The sequence below is a fragment of the Muscardinus avellanarius genome, assembly GCF_963383645.1.
Source record: "Muscardinus avellanarius genome assembly, chromosome: 13".
In the NCBI taxonomy this organism is placed as follows: Eukaryota; Metazoa; Chordata; class Mammalia; order Rodentia; family Gliridae; genus Muscardinus; species Muscardinus avellanarius.
The window spans coordinates 82049165-82070868 of record NC_137799.1 but is presented as its reverse complement, the minus strand read 5'-3'; the positions used below and the strand labels follow the sequence as shown (position 1 = coordinate 82070868).

The 21704-nt window shown below is 43.2% G+C and overlaps 1 protein-coding gene and 1 pseudogene across 2 annotated transcripts in view; both read left to right on the top strand.

Annotated features, from left to right (window-relative positions):
* Positions 1 to 21704, top strand: part of LOC308272354 (guanine nucleotide-binding protein subunit alpha-14) — a gene marked incomplete at both ends in the record, with an annotated part of 196267 nt that overhangs the window by 116041 nt on the left and 58522 nt on the right. The window contains one exon of the mRNA XM_080709122.1: positions 1879 to 2063. Coding sequence (XP_080565248.1) covers positions 1879 to 2063 — 185 coding nt within the window. The remainder of the gene's footprint in view (positions 1 to 1878; positions 2064 to 21704) is intronic.
* LOC308272568 (MICOS complex subunit MIC26-like) lies at positions 9901 to 10479 on the top strand (annotated as a pseudogene). The gene has a single exon. The product of its transcript is annotated as an MICOS complex subunit MIC26-like (transcript).

The window sequence follows — 21704 nt, the reverse complement described above, 5'->3', positions numbered from 1 at the left end:
CCTGAGAGTATAGCTTGGAGGCTCTAGGTTCAATCCCCAGGATTAAAAAAAAAAAGAGGAAGGGAGGGAAGGAGAAAAGGAGGGAAGGAATAAGAAAAAAAGTAGTCAGGTAGGTAGGTAGGCAGGCAAGCAAGAAGAAAAGAATGGAAAGCCATTGAGAGTTTTTAATTAGGTGGGGAGACAGACAAACCAGCAAGTTTGTGTTTTGATAAACTCAATCAGAAGGTCTTTTTTTTAATATACAAGGATGAATCTTATCAAATACTGAGAGTCTTTTTCAGCTGGGCTCTGAGCAACAAGCCCCACCCTAATATTTGTAGGGCTTTGGCAAGAGTCCAGTTGGACACCCACACCTCATCAGCTTAAATGGTTGCAATTTACAATCATGCTAATGGACTATTATGGATATGTTCCATCCTGTTAAACATGCCTCTATAAATAAGATGTCAATTAAAGATGTGTACACCCGTGGTTTATATATGACTAAAAGCCAACAAAGTATCAACAGTGCCTGAATTTGACTGTAATTGCAGTCCGAGGGTTCTGTTGGGCCAACAAGAAGTAGATGAGTATAAAGATATTTATAATTAATAAATTACTTCCTATAGCATAATTTTTGTCTTCATGATAGTAAAATCACCAGTTGCATTGTTATAACTAAGATTTTTATATAATTTGTCTTCTTCTGACAGAATACTGAGTTAGTCAGCCTCTACCTTTTTTTTGTACTAGCCCATTGAAATATAATTTATATACCATAAAGTGCATCTATTTACATGCTTAGGAGATGGTTTCTCCCTCATTTAACTTGAGGAAACTTTGCCCTGCTGAGTGCATATCAACCAGAAATGTTAATAAAATTCTTAAAGCAATATTTATTTTTTTATTTTTATTTTTTATTTTTATGGTGGTACTGGGGTTCCTGGAAGCCCTTCTACCTCCGGGCTACACTCCCACGGGCTACACTCCTAGACCTATTTTTTTAACTTTTTTATGTGGAAACAGGGTCTCCAAACCAGCGCGATCCTCCTGTCTCCGCCTCCCAAGCATGGGGATTACAAGTGTGTGCCACCACATCCGGCCTAAAGCAATATTTAGATTTGGAAAGAAACCATGACTAGCACTTAGGCTCAAACCGTGGTAGTAGGACCCATATAATTAATTATATGTATCACAGAAAATATTAGAAAATACTAACATTCCATTCCATGAATCTCTTTACTTATACCTCGACTTTTACTATCTTTTCAAGCACTGTCTCCTCTGATGTAAATATGGAATCCAGGCATTCTGTTTCCTATATACCGTGTTTAAACGTCTATACACATTTGAGGGCAGAGGGAATGGTTTAATATTGTAAAATGTTTCTGCCTGCCATGGGCAAACATTGTGCAGTCCAAAGAACTCCTGAGCTACAAATTGGGAACTGAGGAAAAGTACGTATATAGATGCTTGGTGCAGCTGGGAAACTGGGCTTCATTGGACAAGGATGGAGTGTATTCTTGTATCTGAGAGGCAGGAATTGGCAAGTTAATTGGCCTTTTCTCCTAGTATTTCTGCTGCTCAAATCTTCCCTGTATGCTGCAGCAGCTTAACCATTCACTGTCATTATTAGCAGCTGCAAAGCCTCAAATGGCCAAGGCTTTCAGACACCATTGTCTGTTGTTTTAAGGACAGGGGCAAGGAATACGGGGAGCTACTTCCTGGGGCTCAGAGTGGCACTACCCTGTAACTCAAACTAAAACTGTCACATCCATCCCACCAACCTGTTCACTGGGATACAGACTAACAATGCCAGGCTATCCTTTCTTTCTAGGGTGTTCCTTTTGAAGTCCTCTAACCATATATATATTTTTTTTTACTGGCTTTCTCTTATAGGAACTGGTGAAAGTGGGAAGAGCACCTTTATCAAGCAGATGAGAATTATCCATGGATCTGGTTACAGTGACGAAGACAGAAAGGGGTTCACCAAGCTGGTTTACCAAAACATATTCACCGCCATGCAGGCCATGATCAGAGCGATGGACACCCTGAGGATACAGTACGTGTGTGAGCAGAATAAGGTGAGTGCCGGGCACTGGCCAGCTGTGAACACAGGCCTTCCTGCTTTGCTTAGTCAATGTCTTCCACCTAAAAGATTTACTAGGTGTTTTGATCAGGTGCCAGAAGAAGCTCTTGACCTCAACTGCGTGGACTTGTGAGATGCATGCTGATGGATTGAGTTATTTCTGCAGGGAAAGTTCTGCAGGAAATACAGCTGATGGGGTGATGCTACTCATTGGGCAAGGAATTCAGAAGTGGTGGAGGCTGCTTTTTACAAGCAGAGGAAAAGGAAGCCATATACATTTCCCTTTGAGCCTGGAGAGGAAAAGGAAGCCATACACATTTTCCCTTTGAGCCTGGAGACCTAGTCAGTTTCTTCAGTCCAATGGAGACATTGGGCTTATGATGGCTTTTCAAGAATTTCCAGTCTAAGCCGGGTATGGTGGCTCATGCTTGTAATCCCAGCATTTGAGAGGCTGAGACAGGAGGATTGCAGTTTGCAGCCAGCCTCAGCTACTCAGTGAGGCCCTTTGCAACTCAGTGAGACCCTGTTTCAAAAAAAAAAAAAAAAGAAAGAAAGAATAAAAATAGGGCTAGAAGTGTAGCTCAGAGGTAGATTGTTCCTGAGTTCCATCACCATTACCTCAAAAAAAAAAAAAAATCCCAGTCTAGGGAAATATTTTTGCTAATGCACTGCCGACTGCTCAGGTCTGTTTGTGTTCCACTGGGAGTTGGCCCCTCTTGAGGACTGAGAAAGTTTATGAAGGTGTTAAGCTGGCGTTTGCTTTCCTGTTGCCACTGGTTATTCAAAACACAAATTTGTTTAAGACAGGAGGAAAATAATGAGGAGAGAGGGCAAGAAGAAAAGGCAAGTAAATTGGAATGAAAATCCATACGTAAATCATACTGTGCCTGTGTTCATCAAGGATCTAGATAAGAAGAATTTGTTTAAAATAATCAATACCAAGTTTTCTGACCTGATGATAAAGAGGGACAGTTTGTCAGATGGATCTCTCATGGATATATTTAAAAGTAACTTAGCTGCTATCATGCCAGAATTGCATGGACTTTAGTATGGAAAGTGTTATCATGAGCTTAAGAACCCTGTACTCATATGTATTTTTTATATATGACAGAAAGTTTCAAAGCAATAAAACAGCTTAAATTTGTATTCTTTGGTAACTGGTTTACCTAGGAAAAGACAGCATGCATCAAATGTTGGACGTACCTTCACATTATCTCTGCAACTTCCTATTTTCACCTTGCCTAGTTTCAACCTTCCATAGAGCTTTACTGGCAAGTGTGTGGGGTGAATTGGGACATGGTATATCTGGTATGTGAGAGGTACATGCTGAGCCCCTGGGAGGTTCTAGAAGTGCTTTGATTGTGCCTTTATCCATTGCTTTTGAGTACATGCATTATCTTTTTGAAAGCATAGCAATTCATCATTATTCACCCTCTGTGACATCTTCTAAAAATTGGGCCTTCTGTGGAGCCTTGGGATCCTTTTAGAGACAAGACATGTCAGGAATATCTTTCTGCTGATTTCAGTTCCTCCATTTCTCCCTGTGGTGAAATGTATTTTATTCACAGCCATAGTGGGGCAGCTGCGGGGGTGGGGGGCGTGGAGTCTGCAATGGGTTTGTGAACAGAGCTCTCTGGAAGGAAAGTGTAGGCCTTTTCTGCTTACCTTGGCCACTGTGGGCTTGTAAACCTCGTCAGGTTCAGTGATGAAGGCCTCATTTCAGGTTTTGTTTTGTTTTCCTTCACCGACCTTTCAGAGATACTCCCTGTTTTAAACAAAAGATGATGTGAGGCTTGACAGTCCTCCACTTTCTGCTTTCCTCCTGATCTTAGCTCTTTCTCCCAAGGCCAGCTCCAGTTGTCCCCCCATTTGCATTAGTGCAGTGAGGCTGCTGTCACAACGGGCCTCAAACTGGGCGGCTTAAAACAGAAACTTGTTTTTTTTCCCACAATTCTGGATGCTACAGGTTCAAAATCAAGGTTAACTGGCTCCAGCTGGAGGCTCTGAGGCACGCTAGTCCCTGCTTCTATCCTAGACTCAGGTGATTGCTAGACATCCTTGAGTGTCCTGGCTTGTGGGCGTGTCACCCCAGGGTCAGCCTGTCTGCACCTCCATCGATGATTCCCTGTGTGTCTCTGTGCTCACATGGCATTATCTTTCCTGTGTCTCTGTCCAAATTTCCCTCTTCATTTAAAGGCATCAGTCATTGGATGAAGGCCCACACTTATCTGGTATGATGTCATTTAAACTGGATTACATCTACAAAATTCTGTCTCTAGATAAGGCTACATTCTGGAGTTCTGGGTGGGCATAGATTTTGAAGCCAACATCATTCAACCTGGTACAATCTGCCCCCTCGCTCCTTAAGGCTCATGTCTATCCTATGTGTCAAATGTATTCACTCTGTCCCAACACCCTTGAAATTCCTATCTCATGCTAGCATCAAATCTAAGTTCTAAATATCAACTCTAGTGGTCTCAAATCCCAAATTCTCAATCAGGTGTGGGTGAGGCTCTGGATATGGCCCCTACAGAGCTGGATTCTTCTCCACTCATGACATGCAAAACTAGTAAGTAAGTCAGCCATCTCCCCTGTCTTTCCTCATCTACCTCATCCAAAGCCTGTTTCCTTTTTACTTCGGGTATCTGCATTCATGCTTCATAATCTTTCTCTTCCCGATTCAAACCCTGGGATTGACCACATGCCAGGATGGCTTAAGAAGAGGCAGAAAACTGAGTGGAAAGAACCCTGGGCCTGTTCTAAAAAATAAAAATTAGGGCTCTGCTCATGGCTTCTCAGTGGGTCTGGGGCAGGAGTCAGCACACTTTTTCTAAAAAGGGCCAGAAATTCAATATTTTAGGCTTTGTGGATTGTACTGTCACTGTCACAACTATTCAGCTCTGCTTTTGTAGCATGGGGAGCAACCATAGCATGACGCAGTATGTAAACAAAGGAGTGAGGCTCACTTGTACACTGTTTGCAAAATATACACACTACTCTCAACTCACTGGCCATGGAAGAGTCCACTCAGGCCTCAGTGGGTTTGGTCTGTGCATGTAGACTGCTAGCCCTGGTCCAAGGGGAAGGTGTAACTTGTTTTTTTCTTCATTTCTTCATCCATTAAATGCAGACAATACAAGCTGTGTCTATTTCATAAGCCGTCACAAGCAATAAGTGATTTACAAATTAAATGGCACATTAGAAATATAAGTTTATTACTGGATACATTCAAAGACCAAAAATGGACTGGTGGTTTCTTCTATTACTTTTTGATTTGTTTTTATTCATTCTTTCTCTATTGTTTGCCTGTGGGCTGTTGTTGTGAATTCTAGGATTTTTCTCTGTGGGCTAGCACCATGCTTGGGTCATATGATAGTAAAATTATTAATATTGTAGTATATTTAGTAATTAGCCCAAGAAGCATACTATATGTAATCTTGTTTACAACGAATTACATAACTTAAAACACTTGATTAGATTAGAAAGGGAAAGGACTAAGGTTTGGCTCAGTGATAGACTGCTTGCCTAGCATGCACAAGGCTTAGGTTCAAGCTCCAGCCCCCAAAGACAGGGATGAACCGAACCTTAATAAACTTTTATTTCATAGTAATGGAATTTCTCTCTCTCTCTCTCTCTCTCTCTCTCTCTCTCTCTCTCTCTCTCTCTCGTGTGTGTGTGTGTGTGTGTGTGTGTGTGTGTGTGTGTGTGTGTTTTACTGGGAATTGAACTCAGGGACCTTTTACCTCCGAGCTACACTCCCAACCCTATTCCTATTCTTTTTCTTTGAAACAAGGTCTTGCAAAGTTGCTGAGGGCCTCACTAATTAGTTGAATCTGGCCATGAGCCTGTGATCCTCCTGTCTTAGTTTCTCAAGTACTGGGATTACTGACGAGTGTCACCACACCCAGCTCTGCCAGTTCTGTTTGAAGTTTTGGAGGTCAGATATGTGAGTATCTGTACCTTTCAGTCCTGCAAGCTCCCCTACTGACTAATGGGTTTCTCCAGTGCTAAAACTCCCAAAACAGTGATTTCCAGTCTCAGCTGCACCTTGAATCACCCCCCACCCTTTGAGATTCCCAGTTAATGCTCTAGAATTAAACTGGACTCCTTGGGTTGGTTAATTGTGTTGTCCCAAGTGATTGTGATTGAACAGTAAGGCTGAGAGCCACAGATGTCTGACCATTATGTGAATATATGCTTTCCTATCAAATAATTCAGGTGTTCAACTGGTATTATTGAATTTAGAGGGAGATGTCTCTTTTTCATTTCCTGTCAACCTTTCCAAAGCAGGGAGGTAGATTCCCATGGGGTGACTGAATGAATCTCCACCAGGGTGTAAACCGAATGGGCAACACTGTGGGTGTCTGTCTTGTTCAGCTGCACCGGGCTGCTTAGATTAGGTGAGGGTATCCTTAACGGCATCTCCAGGTGACATCCTTGACCTGGGGACAGAATCTGTTCATTTCCTTTGAGCCTCCCAGAGACAAAGGGACCAGCCCCACATCATGCCAAGAGCCCCAGTGGCAGTAAGGTAAGGGTGGGAGCCAGGGGAGGGACTGCATCTCTGTCTCTAGCACCATTGCTACCTTCTCACCCTCCTGTTGCTAGGTGGAAATTATAATCTTTTTCAGGTCAATAAAATAAGCAAGAAAACAGATTATTCTGAAAATAGGTTCAAAGTGTAGGTATAATTTATAATAAAATGCCATGCGATTTTGTTTTGTGACTAGAGATATTACATTAGGAAATTAAGTAGTTATGTTTTTGCTAACCACTAGTTGATACTTGAAGCCAGGTGTGGTGGTGCATGCCTGTAATCCCATGACTTGGGAAGATAAGACAGAAGGATTGCAGACCCCCCCTCAGCAATTTAATGAGCCCCTAGTAACTTAGTAAGACCCCCTTTTTTTGCAGTACTGGGATGAAACTCAGGGGCACTGTATCTCTGAGCTATACCCCCACTCCTATTTTAGGCTTTTTAAAAATTTTGAAACAGGGTCTCACTGGGTTGCAAAGGATTTCACTTAGTACCTGAGGCTGTTCATGAACTGTGATCTTCTAGTCTCAGCCTCCCAAATTCTGGGATTACAAGCATGTGCCACCACACCTGGCTTCATGTAAGACCCTATTTTAAAAAAAATAGGGGGCCAGTGTGTAGTTTGGTGGTAGAGCAACCTTGAGTTCAATCTCTAGTAAAGCAAGCACACACACACACACACACACACACACACACACACACACAGCATTTGATTTATTAACATGGTAATTCATCGGGTATGAAATGTATGTATCCGACATGCAATTTCATGTTTGTGCAGTAAAGTCTGGTATTTCTGGGGCAGGATCACAGGGGCGTATTTTTTAATGCAAAAAGAATTTGATGATATCTCGTAACTGCGTATGTAACTCTTCCAGCTTAGCTTTTTAGGCTCAGAAAGTAGGAGACTGAATTACTAGGAGAGGCTGTTAAAGGATCCCATGAGGAAATTAGGCACAGTTAAGTGAAAATGGTCAATATATGTCACTTTTTATATAGAAGAGATTCTCAGGGCTGGAAGTATTTTCAGACTCTTATTTTCTAAGTTTTAAAACATCTGTTTAGATGTACTTTTCTGTCCCACTTCCCCATCCAATTTCCAAAGCTGGGTTCCGCATGAACCTTTGGGAACCGCAGGACCGAGGCTGTTGTTTGGCTCTAGCCCAAGGCTGATGGTTCTGGCAAACGCTAAACTCAGGCCCGTGCTTCCCACGTCCTCGTGGATACTAAAAACCACATGGCGCGTTGTTCTCCTTACTGTGAACTTGGAGTTCTACCTGGTGTCACATCAACAACAATGACAAATTCTCCCCTGGAATCCTAGGCGGGAGCTTTTCCATTTATCGCCATCCTTCTCTGATTGATCGATGTTTACTTTACTGGGAAAATTGCTATGATCAGAGCCTGAAGTGTATGAGTTTGGAAAAGAAGAGGGAATGGGTGAGAGGGAGCTGGTTTTCTCCTTTATTGTCATCCCAAGTAAACCCGACCACACACCACCATGTAAGCTGGGATTGGAAAATGAGGAAGCTTGGGGGTCAACATGAGTACTGAGATTGGTAACCACGAAAATACTCATGTCTTCTTTCTCAAAACTGAGCACGAACCCACCACATCCAAAGCAATGCTTCTAAAGCCCTGATGAAGCTCAGCATAGAAGAGCAGGCCTGTAATCCCCATATTTGGGAGGCTGAGACTGGAGGATCGCAGGTTCAAGGACAGCCTTAGCAGCTTAGCAGGACTCTCAGCAACCTAGTAACACCATTAAAAAATAATTTAAAAGGGCTGGGAATGTAGCTCAGAAGTAGAATGTCTCTGGATTCAATCCCCAGCAACACACACACACACAAATAAAATAACAAAACCCTGATGCAAAAGGGGAATTTCACAAGTTTACAATCAAGAAGCTAATGTGACCATCAGTGTATTTTAACATCTATCTGTCCAATCAATGGGTGAAATATTTGTGCCAAGTCTTTTAGATTATATCCAACTGTACTGTTTACCTATGACATAAGGCAGACATGTGAAATGCCCTCACAACTTAAAATACTTTGGAAAACCTTGGAAGCATCTGTGATGCTAGTACAGCCTCACTGGCTCTCACAGCCTTCGGGTCCCTCCCTCCTCGTGGGAGCTGCCCTCTGGCTCCTGCTGGTGGAGAGGCAGTGAGGTGTGTCAGAGTTGTTCTAGGGGCTTCTCTGAACACCCAGCAGCTGCAGGGATGCATGAATGCCATAAGTGTATTCCAGAGGTACATTAGCTCCTCAGGGTTGCTTTGGAGGCCTGCCAAGGAAGCCAGGTGTTCGTCTGCTATTACTGAATTTAGAGCTGGATTTTTTATTTACTGGTTAATAAGTCATGCAGTTGTGTCCTAGGAAAAACACTCTCTAGAAAGCATCCTCTCTGTATCAGAATAGCAAATTAGTGCTATAGTGGTGGTAGGGGGCTTCAAATGAAATAAGGTAACTGAATCCAACAGTAAACAAATGTTAAAAGCATTTTCTTTTCTTCTTTTTCTTTTTCTTTTAGTCAGGTATGGTGGCATACTCCAGTAATCCCAGTACTTGGAAGGGCTGAGACAAGAGGATCTCAGGTTGAAAGTCAACCTCAGCAACTTAGCGATACTCCATTTCCTATTAAAAAATGAAAAATAGGGCTGGGGGTGTGGCTCAGAAATAGATGCCCCTGAGTTCAGTCTCCAGTATTAAAAAAAATGTTTTTTCAGCCAGGCATGATGGCTCACACTTGTAATCCTCGAGCTTGGGAGGCAGAGACAGGAGGATTGCGCAGGTTCGAAGCCAGCCGCGCTGGCTTAAGAGACCCTATTTCCAAAATAAAAAGTATAAAAATAGGTCTGAGAGTGTAGCCTGGAGTTAGAAGGGTTTCCATGAACCCCAGTACCACACACAAAAAAATGTCTTTTCAGTTGTTTTTTTAAACCAGTAAACATAACTTTAGAGTAAAAACCATATTCACTACAAGCCCAACAGTTCACTCTTTCCACTGACACATCTTTTTTGGGAGCAGAAATGTTTTCAGAGAGGTGTGCGACATTGTATATTGTATATTTTATTTTGATTTCTGACACCTAAACTGTGTCAGGTTTAATTGAAAACAATCTATATTAACGTAGAATAGCTTTCACATTTAACAGTTGCTTTGCATTTTCCCTAATTAAGTTTCAAAAAATATTTTGGCACTTGCTGCAATTAGAAGTAAAGATATGGGGCATTCATTGAACTTGGCCATTTAGAATATCTGGTTAGGAGCCGGAGCCGCCGCTGCCAGCAACATGTTCAAGGTAATTCAGAGGTCCATGGGGCCGGCCAGCCTGAGCCGGCTCACCTTCAGAGTCTATGCAGCACCAAAAAGACTCACCTCACAAAAAGTCCATGAAGGTTGATGAGCTTTTACTCTACTCAGTTCCGGGGGATCAATCTAAAACGTGGAGGAGCCAAGGACCCAACTTGAGGAAGGCATCTCCCAGCTGTGACATGACTGTGAGCCATATACAAGCTGGTGTCAGGAAACATACTCCCAAACTAAGTCCAAGATACAAAGTTTGGTTCAGTGGGGTTTAGACAGCTATTAATATCTCCAAAATGCACCTCTTGGATTTTTGCCAAGACTTGGTGTTACTGGTTTTGCTGGCCCAGTTGAACTTCTTTTCACTAGAGGTTCAAAACTAAAGAAGCTCGTGTATCCACCCGGTTTCGTGGGATTAGCTGCTTCTATCTATTACTCATCTTCCAAGGCCAGTGGGAAGAAGTTAGATGATTGGGGTTTACGAGGATACATAGTCATAGACAATTTGTGGAAGGAGAACTTTCAGAAGTCAGGAAATGTGAAGAATTCACTGGAAAATAAGTAGAAAACCCCATGCTCTGCTCATTTTAATCAGTTATAGGTAAACATTGAAAACTCCAGACAGTAAATCAGTATTTCTGCAGAAAAATAGCAAGAAGTCAGTATTGAATGTAGGAAACTGTCTTTCTTCTTTGGAAAACACTATACTTGTCTCCTGTCATCAGAAGTGATGCCATACTACAAGCCGACTGATCTGAATTCCTTTCACCTAGAGATGATGTGCGAGCCTTAGAGCTCCTTGTTCTCATGTCGCTATTTATGTAGACAATTAAAACCCAAGTTTAAAAAGTTAAAAAAGAATATCTGGTTAGGAAGTTATTTGCCTATGTATACAAGTGTACAGTTTATTAAAGATAGGAAAAGTATTTGTTTTCTAATTTAAAAAAGCTATAGTCGTGTGTGTGTGTGTGTGTGTGTGTGTGTGTGTGTGTGTGTGTTTTAAAATAGGGTCTCACTGAGTTGTTGAGGGTCTTGTTCAGTTGCTGTGTCTGGCCTCAAAACTGTAATTGTCCTGTCTCAGCCTCCCAAGTACTGGAATTACAAGTGTGCAGCACTGTACCCAGCTTCTTCTAAACACTTAAATAGTTAAGATGTGGTTAGTTGCCCAAAGGTCAAGTAAAGTAGGAATAACTATGCTTTAGGTACCACTAAGCTAGCTCCCTTCCTTTTATCCTGAAGGCAGTAAAAGTGGTTGAATGGCAGCATGCATGGAGACAGTCACAGCTGACCAGTGGCCACCAGGGCGTCCAAGGCCCCAGACTCCTGTCCGTTCTCTTTCTATCTCAGCTTTGTGTTGATATGAAGTCTCCCCATTCAGTTGTATGGAAGCTGCCCTTCATTTGGGGTGTTGTTGTTCTTTTTCTTCTCCTCTTCTTCCTTTTCCTCCTCCTTTATGTCCTTCTCCTCCTCTTCCTCCTCCTCTTCCTCCTCCTCCTCTTCCTCCTTCTTCTTCATCAACATGATTTGGATTAGCTGCTATGTGGAGCCTCTGGGATGTTAATAATTACTCCCCAAACGAGGAAGTCTTTTTCCAAGGCCAGATTAGCTTTTGGTGTACTGAATAGGGCAAGAGCTGGCTTGCGATCCAATCCCTGCCATGTCGTCTCTATGCTCAGCAGTCCTGGCAGGTCACTAAAGCTTCCTCCATCAATTGCGAGGTTGGCTTCTGGTGACATTGCAAAGTGTAAGTCTATGGGAAACCAGCCTTCAGGAAACGTCGTGTATTTTCCTGTGTCCTGAACAGGTTCCTTTTTTTTCCTTTTTTAAACCAGTTTCTATTTAATAAAACAGCACATCAAGTATAATTCTGTATATAAAATATAATTCTGTATATAAAAGTTGTTGGGATAGACAACTTTAACTCAAATAATCCAGGCATTCTTTTCATTAAAAGGAACCCAGGTAGGAATCAGATAAACACACCAGACTTGTGGTGAAGAGACCCATGTTCTATGACGCATATAGCTGGCAGATGTGCCCTCGCCCATTGCCTGGGGACAATTCCTCTTGTCAGGTTCTCCCTACATGTTATGTTTTTGAGTATATGAACGAGTGGCCCCTTCCTGTGGATGAGGGCACCTCTGTCCCCACAGTTCCTATACACCATCACACCTAAGGACCATCAGAGGGTGGCAAGGTCCTCCCGAGAGCCCCCGTCAGAGTGGCAGGGAGACCAGGTGTGGTTCCTGTGAGGTCTTCCCAGTTCCTTGGCACTTTTTAGATTTGGAGATGACAAGGTTAAAGGACTGGAGACCCTAACCTCTGCTGCCACTTTTTCTGGGCTCTCTCCTCCCCTGCCCTGAGGGAAAGGTCCTGGCTGCACCAGGCACTCAGCTGGCTTTGGCTGTCCATGTGGGCAGCAGGCTCCATGACGAGGGAAACCAAGAGCTGGTCTTTTTGAACCATGCCCCTCATCTTTCCTTCCAGGAGAGATGGGTTGTCATTTCTGTCACTAGAGTGGCTTGTTTTATGTTGTGTATTTGGTCAGAGATGACCCATGTCACCATCATCAGATGTGACATAGTATCCTTCCTCCTCCTATACAAGGCCAAGGCCTTCCTAATTTGATTAGGAAAGCCCATCCCTGACATCTTGGTCCCCCTGCTTCCAGGTGGTTGGTACTTCTGTGGAGAGATACTGATGTGACCTAAGGTATGTTAGTATTTTCTATCCCAGAAGCTTAGCGATGGAGACCCAACCCCACAGCAACAGCAATAGTAGTCACCTGAGAAATACTTGCTTTATGAAGTCAATGAATAACAGAAGCTCAGTGTGTGTGTGTGTGTGTGTGTGTGTGTGTGCGCGCGCGCGCGCCAGCGTGCGTGTGTGTTGTACAGGGGGGTTGAATATCCAGGGGTATCTACCTCTGTGCTACACCCCCCTTTCAGTTTTGGTTTGTGAAACAGGATCTTACCATTTTGCTGAGTCTCACCACTTTCCTGAGGCTGCCCTTGAACCTGCGATCCTCCTGTTTCAGCCTCTCATGTAGTGGGATTATAGGTGTGTGCCACCATGCCTGACTAGGCTCAGAACTTCCTGAAGGTTGAGCTGAAGAGAAATAGAATAGCAACTAGTCTGCTATCCTAAGGCTTTGAGGACTTAATAGAGGCTGTTTCCCTTGAAGGCGAATCTCTTGAGTGAAGGTTTCCCCACGACCCCTGAGTCCTCGGTGACTCTGCAGTACTCTCAGATCACGTACCTCTAGCAGTGCTCACAGCTACCCATGGTATGAGGTTCCACCGGTCACGGGTCCAGCCTGCCCTGACCTCCTGCACAGCAGTGCTGGCTCCATCTCTGTTTCCTCCAGCCCTCAGACAAAGGCAGCACACACAGACATGCTGCTTCTTAAATTCTGGGTGAATAGCACCAGAATCTCAAGTTTAGGCATTTAAAATATTATTTTAAAAATTTAACTTGACACATTATCAAAGAAGTTTGTAGAATACAGTGATATTTTGATATGTATATAAAATGAGTATAAAATTATGGTTACAGGCTGGGCAGAGACCTGTTTCAAAATGAAAATAAAAATAAAGATGTAACTCTGTGGTGGAGCACCCCTGGGCTCAATCCCTACTACTACACACACAAAAAAAGTTACAGTTATGAAAAATAAGTTCTATTGTTCTGTAGCATAGTAGGGTGACTATAATGAACAATAGTGTATATTTCAGCTGGGCGTGCTGGTGCATACCTGTAACCCCAGTACTTGGGGGGCTGAAACAGGAGGATCTCAGGTTCAAGACCATCCTCAACAACTTAGTGAGACTCCCAGTAACTTAGCAAGACCCTGTTTCAAAATAAAAATTTGTAGCAGAGTGTGGATTCCCAGTACTTGGGATGCTGAGACAGGAGGATCTGGGTTCGCGGCCAGCCTCAGCTACTTAGGCCTTCTGCAACTTAGTGAGACTCTGTTTCAAAGTAAAATAATTTTTAAAAAATGGGCTGGGGGGTGCAGCTCAAAGGTAGAACGTCCCTGGGTTCAATCTTCAGCACCACAAAAAATTTTAAAAAATGAAAATAGCCGGGTGTGGTAGCGCACACTTGTAATCCCCGCACTTGGGAGGCTGAGACAGGAGGATCGCACGGGTTCAGCAACTTAGTGAGACCCTGTTTCCAAATAAAATATAAAAAAGGTCTGGGAGTATAGCCCGGAGGTAGAAAGCCTCTGGGATCCACCCCCAGTACCAAAAAAAAAAAAAAAAGAAAAGAAAAATTTGTTAAAAGACATGGGGGTATAGCTCAGAGGCAGAGTGCATTGGGTTTAGTCCCTAGTAAGTAATAATAATAATATATTTCAAAAATGTCCAGAAGAGAGGATTTTGAATGCTTCACCATAAAGCAATGGTAAGTGTCGGTGATGAGCATGTTGAACATGTTGAGCTTGGGCATTTTGAGGGGCCCACCCAGAGACACAGACAGCGGCTCCTTTGTTCTCAGGAGCAGTGGTTACCAGCAGCCCCTGCTCGCTCCCTCAGCTCCAGCCAGAGTGACACCTTCCCTTTGCCCTTGTCTGTGCTTCAAGCCCGAGATGCGCGCAGTCCCTACTGTCTGCTCCCTTGGCCTTGCTAGCCAAGTTGCTCCCACCCTCCAGCAGAGTGGAGGCTCCCGAAAGCTCAGGGCTGGGCTGCGTTGCCACCATTGCAGCCCAGTGCTTCCCGTGGGCATGGGCCAGTTGCTGGAGCCTGTCCACTGATGAGCTGATTTCTGGGACTGAGGAATCTGTTATGAGCCCACACAGGGGCCTGAGCACTGCATTCTGACTCTTAAACTTGACTCTGACAAGTGACTGGGCCTCAACCCCTTTCCCTATTGGTCCTGCTTCCCTGCTTACTCCAGGACTTCCCTTTGCCTCTCACTCTATCTATTGGAACATCCTGAAACCTATTCCCTGTGCACTCAAAAATAACTACGCCATGTATACACCTCAAACAAAGCATTAGGTGCTATAGAACACTCTTCAACTGCCTTCTCCGTACACCCCCTGTGTTAGGTACACTGTCCAATCTACCTGCAGTACCTGATGTTAAGCATAGTCCACGATAATTGTTTATTTATGTGTTTCTCCCTCTTCAGACTAAGGTTTATTTGATATAGAGAATCATGTCCTGTTCATCTCTGTGTCCCTTTGAGCTCAATAAATGTTTTGAATTGAGTGACATGAAAACCCAGTGTGAAAATAATATTATAAACCCAAAGCGGTCTGCAGGCTTTGCCCAGGCTGCAGAATCCGCACTCTCAGCAGATAGCGTTGCTGTTCTGCTACATGAGATAGTCTTACCTCCTTGACTCCAGGACTGTGATATCAGGGAAAAAAACAAGCAGTCCACATGGCTGCATTCTCGTTTTTTAAAGAATGACTTTGGCAATTGATAATACTGCTTCTGAGTCGCAGGTTAGCCAAGAAGGCTTGCATGATCCTGGGACTCTAAACCCAGTGTGGGGAGCTGGGGCCTGGCTGCGGCCGGCGCTTTGAGATGTGTCTGCTGAACAGCAATGGTGCCCTTCCTCTGCACACTCCATGTGTCTTCTGATTCTTCTGTAGCTGAGTCATCAGGCAGCTGTTTGGAATCTCATAGGACAAAAAAAAAAAAAATGGTGCTGAAAGGGAAGAGCTTGTGTGTGAGCTAGAAGACAGGTTCAATACATAATGTCTCCTTCACCAATCGAGTCCTAAAGTCACTGAGGAATGAGACAAGCCTTGGCTGACTTAAAGACATCAAGGAGGAGAGAGCCACTCACCGCCACTCACCGGGGCTCCGGGGCCTTTGGTACCCAATCTCAGAATGTGGCAGACTCACCCATCAGTCTCCATGACACAAGAGCAGTGGAGAAGGGGCAGAGCCGGGCAAGCTGCTCAGTCAGTGCCCTCTCTATGGAAAAGCTCCAGGAGTCACCCCTGTCACTGATGACCCCAGGCTACCCATCTAGTACCTGATGAGCTCTCTACAGGTGGGGAATCTTGTATACTTCAGGGTATTAAAATGACTGTGAGTTCATGCCAGAAAACTTATGGCAGGCTTTGTTCAAAAGATATTATTTTATCCTGAATAATTCCTAAGTGTGGATCCTATAGTTACCCCCACTTTAGAGATACATATACTGAAGTTTATGAAAGCGAATAGCTTCCCCAAGATCATGCACATATCACCTGCCCGAGTTTCAGCAGAAGAACAGGCAGAGCTGTTCTCACCACTCAGCATGTTTTTTGAGGCACAGTGCGAGGTCATCATTTGAAGGTTTGATTATGAGCACATAAATGAATGCAGATTTCTCTGTCTCAAATATTCTATTTCTGTAGGGCACAGCAGTGCACACTTGTAACAGGTACTCATAAGGCTGAGGCAGGAGGATTACAAGTCAGAGGCCAGCTGGAGCAACTTGGCAAGACCCTGTCACAAGATAAAAAATGAAAGGGTCTGGGTGTAGCTCAGTGGTAGAACACTTGCTTAGCATACACTAGGCCCTGGGTTCAAATCCCAGTATGAATAAAACAGAAAACAAACAAATTAAAAAGAAAACCTCTCTGTTCCTGGCAACTTTCATGGATTCCTTTCTCTCTGGCTAGATCCAAATAGCTTACACAACTGTCTGTGTTATCACCCTTAATATTTACACAAGGGATCATGCAATCAAAGAAACCAAAGCAAAATCAGGATCAGTGTGTCCAGTGGATGAAGCCCAACAACTGAAGAGCTTTCTGTTAAATATATTTGAAATGGTTGCATAGAGGATACTTCTTTTCTTTTCTTGCATTTTCCTAGAGAGAAAAGTAAGCAAGCTAGAAATGATTTCCAATTTATTTTGCAAATTGAAGCAATCAATGCAAGGCAATGACCTTCAAACAGTGCCAGGAACAATCAAAAGCTGAAGAGGAGGTCTCATAGTGCTACACATGGAACACCTCTTGGCTGGAGTGTGTTCACATGGCTTAAATGTTTTCAAAGAAAGAAAAAGATCTATATGCAGATATGTATATATATTTACATAGATATCACCAACATGTAGCAGATAGAGAACAGTGGAGTGTGTTTTTATGTGTATGTGAATATAATGACAACCCTCTTTTTTGTGGTACTGGGGATTGAGACCAAGGACATTCTACATCCAAGCTATACCCCTAGCTCTATTTTTATTCTTTATTTTGATACAGAGTCTCCCTAAGTTGCGGAGGGCCTAAGTAGCTGAGACTGGCCACACCCAGCTATGACATCCCTTTAAAAGTAAAAAATATTTGAGTAGTATCTACTTATATATTATTTTTATTATTTTTATAAAATAACAATAAACTAAATAGTTAATTTAAGGAGAGATAATTGCACTGATAATTTTTGTTATAACCTGTTTACATTTAAAAATGTTGATTGAGGCCGGGCATGGTGGCGCACGCTTGTAATCCCAGCATTTGGGAGGCTGAGACCAGAGGATTGCAGTTCTCAGACAGCCTCAGCTACTTAGTGAGGCCCTTTGAAACTCAGTGAGTCCCTGTTTCAAAATAAAGAATAAAAATAGGGCAGGGGGTGTAGTTTGGAGGTCGAATGCCTCTGGGTTCCATCCTCAGACCCGCAAAAAATAAAAAAATAAAATAAATTAATTAATTAAAATGTGATCGAAGCCAGGCATGGTGGTGCACACTTGTAATCCCAGCATTTGGGAGGTGGAGACAGGAGGATCTGGGTTCGTAGGAAGCCTTAGCTACTTACTAAGACCCTTTGCAATTCAGTGAGACCCTGTTTCAAAAAAATAAAAAGACTAAAAAAAAAATAGGGCTGAGAGTGTAGCTCAGAAGTAGAATGCTCCGTGTTCAATCCCTATTCTTAAAAAAAAAAAAAAGTTGATTGAGGTTATCACAGTAGGGTGATGTTGTTATCTTACTTTACTTATTTTTTACTTTCCTACTAAAATGCAGCCTAAATACAACACTTTGATTTTAAAATAATTATTAGCAGTTTAAAGTTAATAAAAATGATTACAATTCCCCTAGTTCCTTTAACAACAACTTCAGATCTGTATTTTCACATTATTATAGGGAGAGGAACATTCATTCCCCAGACCCTTTAGACTGCAGGAGAATGGAATCTTTGTGGAGAATGTTTATTCCTTCTTCTCTCTGACTGACATTTCCAAAGCAAAGCCATATCTGAAACTCGGCCTTTGTAGATAGTTTTCTGGGTAATCTAGGTAACTTACTGGCTTCCTCCAATCCTGCTTCCTTGTTATAAAGTGAAGAAACTGAACTAGAAGATCTTTAATTCCCAAACTGTATATGAAATGGAGGTCCCATCCTTAGAATTGGAGAATAATACAAGAGGGCATTCTGGAATCCCACAATATGATGGTCATCTTTAAAAAGTTCTTTTAACCTCAGCTCCCTCCTACTTTTAAAAAAAGTGACTTTTTTGAGATGATGAAATGTCTAGTGCCCTGTAATCTTGAGGCCTGAGATCGAGCTCTACTGAGATGTCTAACGTGGAGACCTTGAGACCTCTCTCAGCGTGGCTGGTTGTGACAGCTCCTCTCTTCTCCCCAAGGACCACCTGCATCCTCACTTACCATTGTCCTTGAATCACCAACTGCTGGACAGCATGCTTCCTCCCTTCTCTCTCCCTTCTCTCTCCCTTCTCTCTCCCTTCTCTTCATGGCTCCACTCCAACCTAATTCCCCACACATCTGTCCTGGGAGCAGCCTCCTAATTATATCCTAGGAGCCTAATATAGAAAGGGCCAAAGAGAACATTCCCTCTCTGTCTTCCTGGCTGTCCCAGGGGCACCTTGGGTCAGGGATGGAGACTTGCTCATTGGTCAGATGCCCAGAGGCCACTGAATGGGAACCAAACCTAACTATGTGACGGGACCATCGAGACCCGTGTGTGTGACGCATAAAAGACCATGGGATGTTCCCAGTATGTTCTAGCTCATCAGTGTAAATGTGATTAGAGAGTCTTGGTTAATGGTTAAATAGAGCTCATTCCATGTAATGATCTCTAAAGAATTCAGGACCCTCGGGGATACCAAAATCTGCAGATGTTCAAGTCCCTTACCTAAAATGGCATACATAATATTTGCATAGATTCTGTGCACAGCCTCCTGTGGACCTTAAAACATCTCTAGATTACTTGAATTGCTAATGCGATGTAAAGGCTCTGTAAATAGCTACTATACCTTATTGTTTAGAAAATGATGACTAAGAAAGTCTGCTAAAGTTCAGTGGACACTTCTCTCTGGATATTTTCAAATGTGAACTTGGAGGACACGGAGGTGGACTGTCCCTTCACAGGGGGACGTATCTCTGAACGTCCTTCTGTAAGTGCGATTGCACACTCGTGGAATTTCAGGGGACGAAGGACCCAGATGTCCTGCGGGTCAACGTGGATCTTCTCACGGTTCCAATAGGTGAAGGGTAAAGAAGTTAGAGGTGCGCCCCAGGCAGGTTAGAAGGAAACTGGACAGAAGCTCCTTGAAGATTTCACATCCTCTGGAGTCTTAGAGCAAGGAGTGAAAGTCACACTAGAGGAATCCAGGAGGCACTAAATGGTACTCTGCTTTTTTAAATTCATGCTTTCTGCAAGATAGGGAATTTCTCTTTTTCTGCTTTCTTTATCCAATATTCCTCTTCAACTGTTTTTTTTTTTAAGTCTAAATTAGAAAAAAAAAAACTTAGAAGAGCACAGTGACCACGCATGTGCCCTCAGCCAGTTGTTAACATTTTGCAATATTCTGTCTTCTTTCCCCTCTACCCTGCACATGTACACAACACATGCACTTTTTAAAATGTATTTGTTTGGCCAGGCATGGTGGTGCATGCTTGTAATCTCAGTACTTGGGAGGCTGAGACAGGAGGATCACACAGGTTCAAAGCCATCCTCAGCTACTTAGTGAGGCTCTCAGCAACTTAGTGAGACCCTGTTTCCAAATTAAATATAAAATAGGTCTGGGAGTATAGCCTGGAGGTAGAGGGCCTCTGGGTTCCACCCCCAGTACCACACACACACACAAATATCTAGGGGCCTGAAGAGGTGCATGGCGTAGTGAAATTCACAGAGACAGAGGAGGAGTGGTGGGTGCCTGAGCGTGGCGGGAGATTGGGTGGTTCTTGTTTGGTGCAGAGTTTCAGTTTGCAAAGATGAAAAGTTCTGGAGACTGATGGTGGTGACGGCCACATAGCAACGTGAATGCTCTTAATGCCAGTGAGCTGTGTCCTGGGAAATGGTTAAAATGGTAAACTTTAACTTAGGTACATTTTATCACAAACCAAGAACCTCTCTAGGTTCTTGAACGGCCTAAGTTTGAACAGCCTAAGTCTTGAACAGCCTAAGTTTGAACGGCCTCACAAGTTATTGAGGCTGGCCACAAACCTGTGATCTTCCTGTCTCAGCCTCCCCAGTACTGGGATTACAAGCATGTGCCACCACGCCCAGCTCAATCCTTTTTTTTTTTTTAATAGTTTTTATTTTGAATCAGGGACTCTCTAAGCTGATGAGAGTCTCACTACTTTGCTGAGGCTGGCCATGGACCCGCAACCCTCCTGTCTCTACCTCCTAAGTTCTGGAATAACTATTCTTTTAATGGTGGATATTGGTCAGTGGGATCACTTCGAGCTATTTCTGTACCCCTTATTGTTCTTCAAGTACTTTCCTAATTTCTGGCATATGCTGCTTCAGGCTGACTTTGCTTCCTCTGCCCCAGTCCTGGACACAGCCATTTTCCCAAGGCAACCAACCTGATTCCTTCTCCAGGGGACTTGTAGTTGGAGACCAAGATCTGCACCTGTTAATCTCCCTGGTATGGCTGCATATGCTTCTTGCCTTTTGTTGTTGTTGTTGTTGTTCAGAGTTAAGAAAACATAAACATGCACTCACATGCATGCAAGTACACAACACACACACACACACACACACACACATACACACACACCAACACATGCAGACGTTTTAATCACTGGTATCCAATTTAAACCCAGCATTTCCCCACCTCACCTCGTCCCAGTCTCTCTCTTCTCTCGTAGTGAGACCTGGTTCACAGGAATACCAATAAACGTGCTCATTTGCTCTATCCTACAGTAAACAGAATAATCTCAGATTTATGGCATCCACATGACAAATCATTTTAAAACTGAGCGGATACAATTCACATCTTCTGGGTCTTAGCAGTGCTAAATGTGCTTCTTGAATGTGTTTTCTTTCCCCCTTAACAGGGTGGGAATCAGGGAATGATGGTGGTTAGTGATAGCAGTGGAGGGTAAATATGAGAAAGAGGGGAGAGAGACAGAGGTAGGGAGCAAGCAAGGCAAGTTTCAGGGGACAATACACTTGTTCAGCATTTGAGACTCTCACATTCCCGGGCCCACGAAGTGAGAGTCAGTGTCACAAGGTAAGAATTAGAAAGCGCCATTAAAAATAAAGAATGTGCTTTCTGATTATTGGAGTCATGTTTTGTATGTTTTCTTAAACAAGAAATAGTACCTAAGGTTAGACACAATGAAAACAGAGGGGAAGACAGCTGTTTTCTATGAATTCCGATAAGATTCTATCTTGTGTGGGGCTCAGCGGCTGGACTTGGCTTCTATGGTGACATTTGCTCAGACCTGGCATTTGACCCAGCATACATGCCCTACATGTTGTTCTTTAAAAATGAGGAATTGATTTGTTTTTAAAAAGTCCTCCTGCCTTTGGAAGAGAACCAAATGTCTCTTTCAAGTTCGGGAAAGAACTTCCTTTTGAGGTCTAACCTC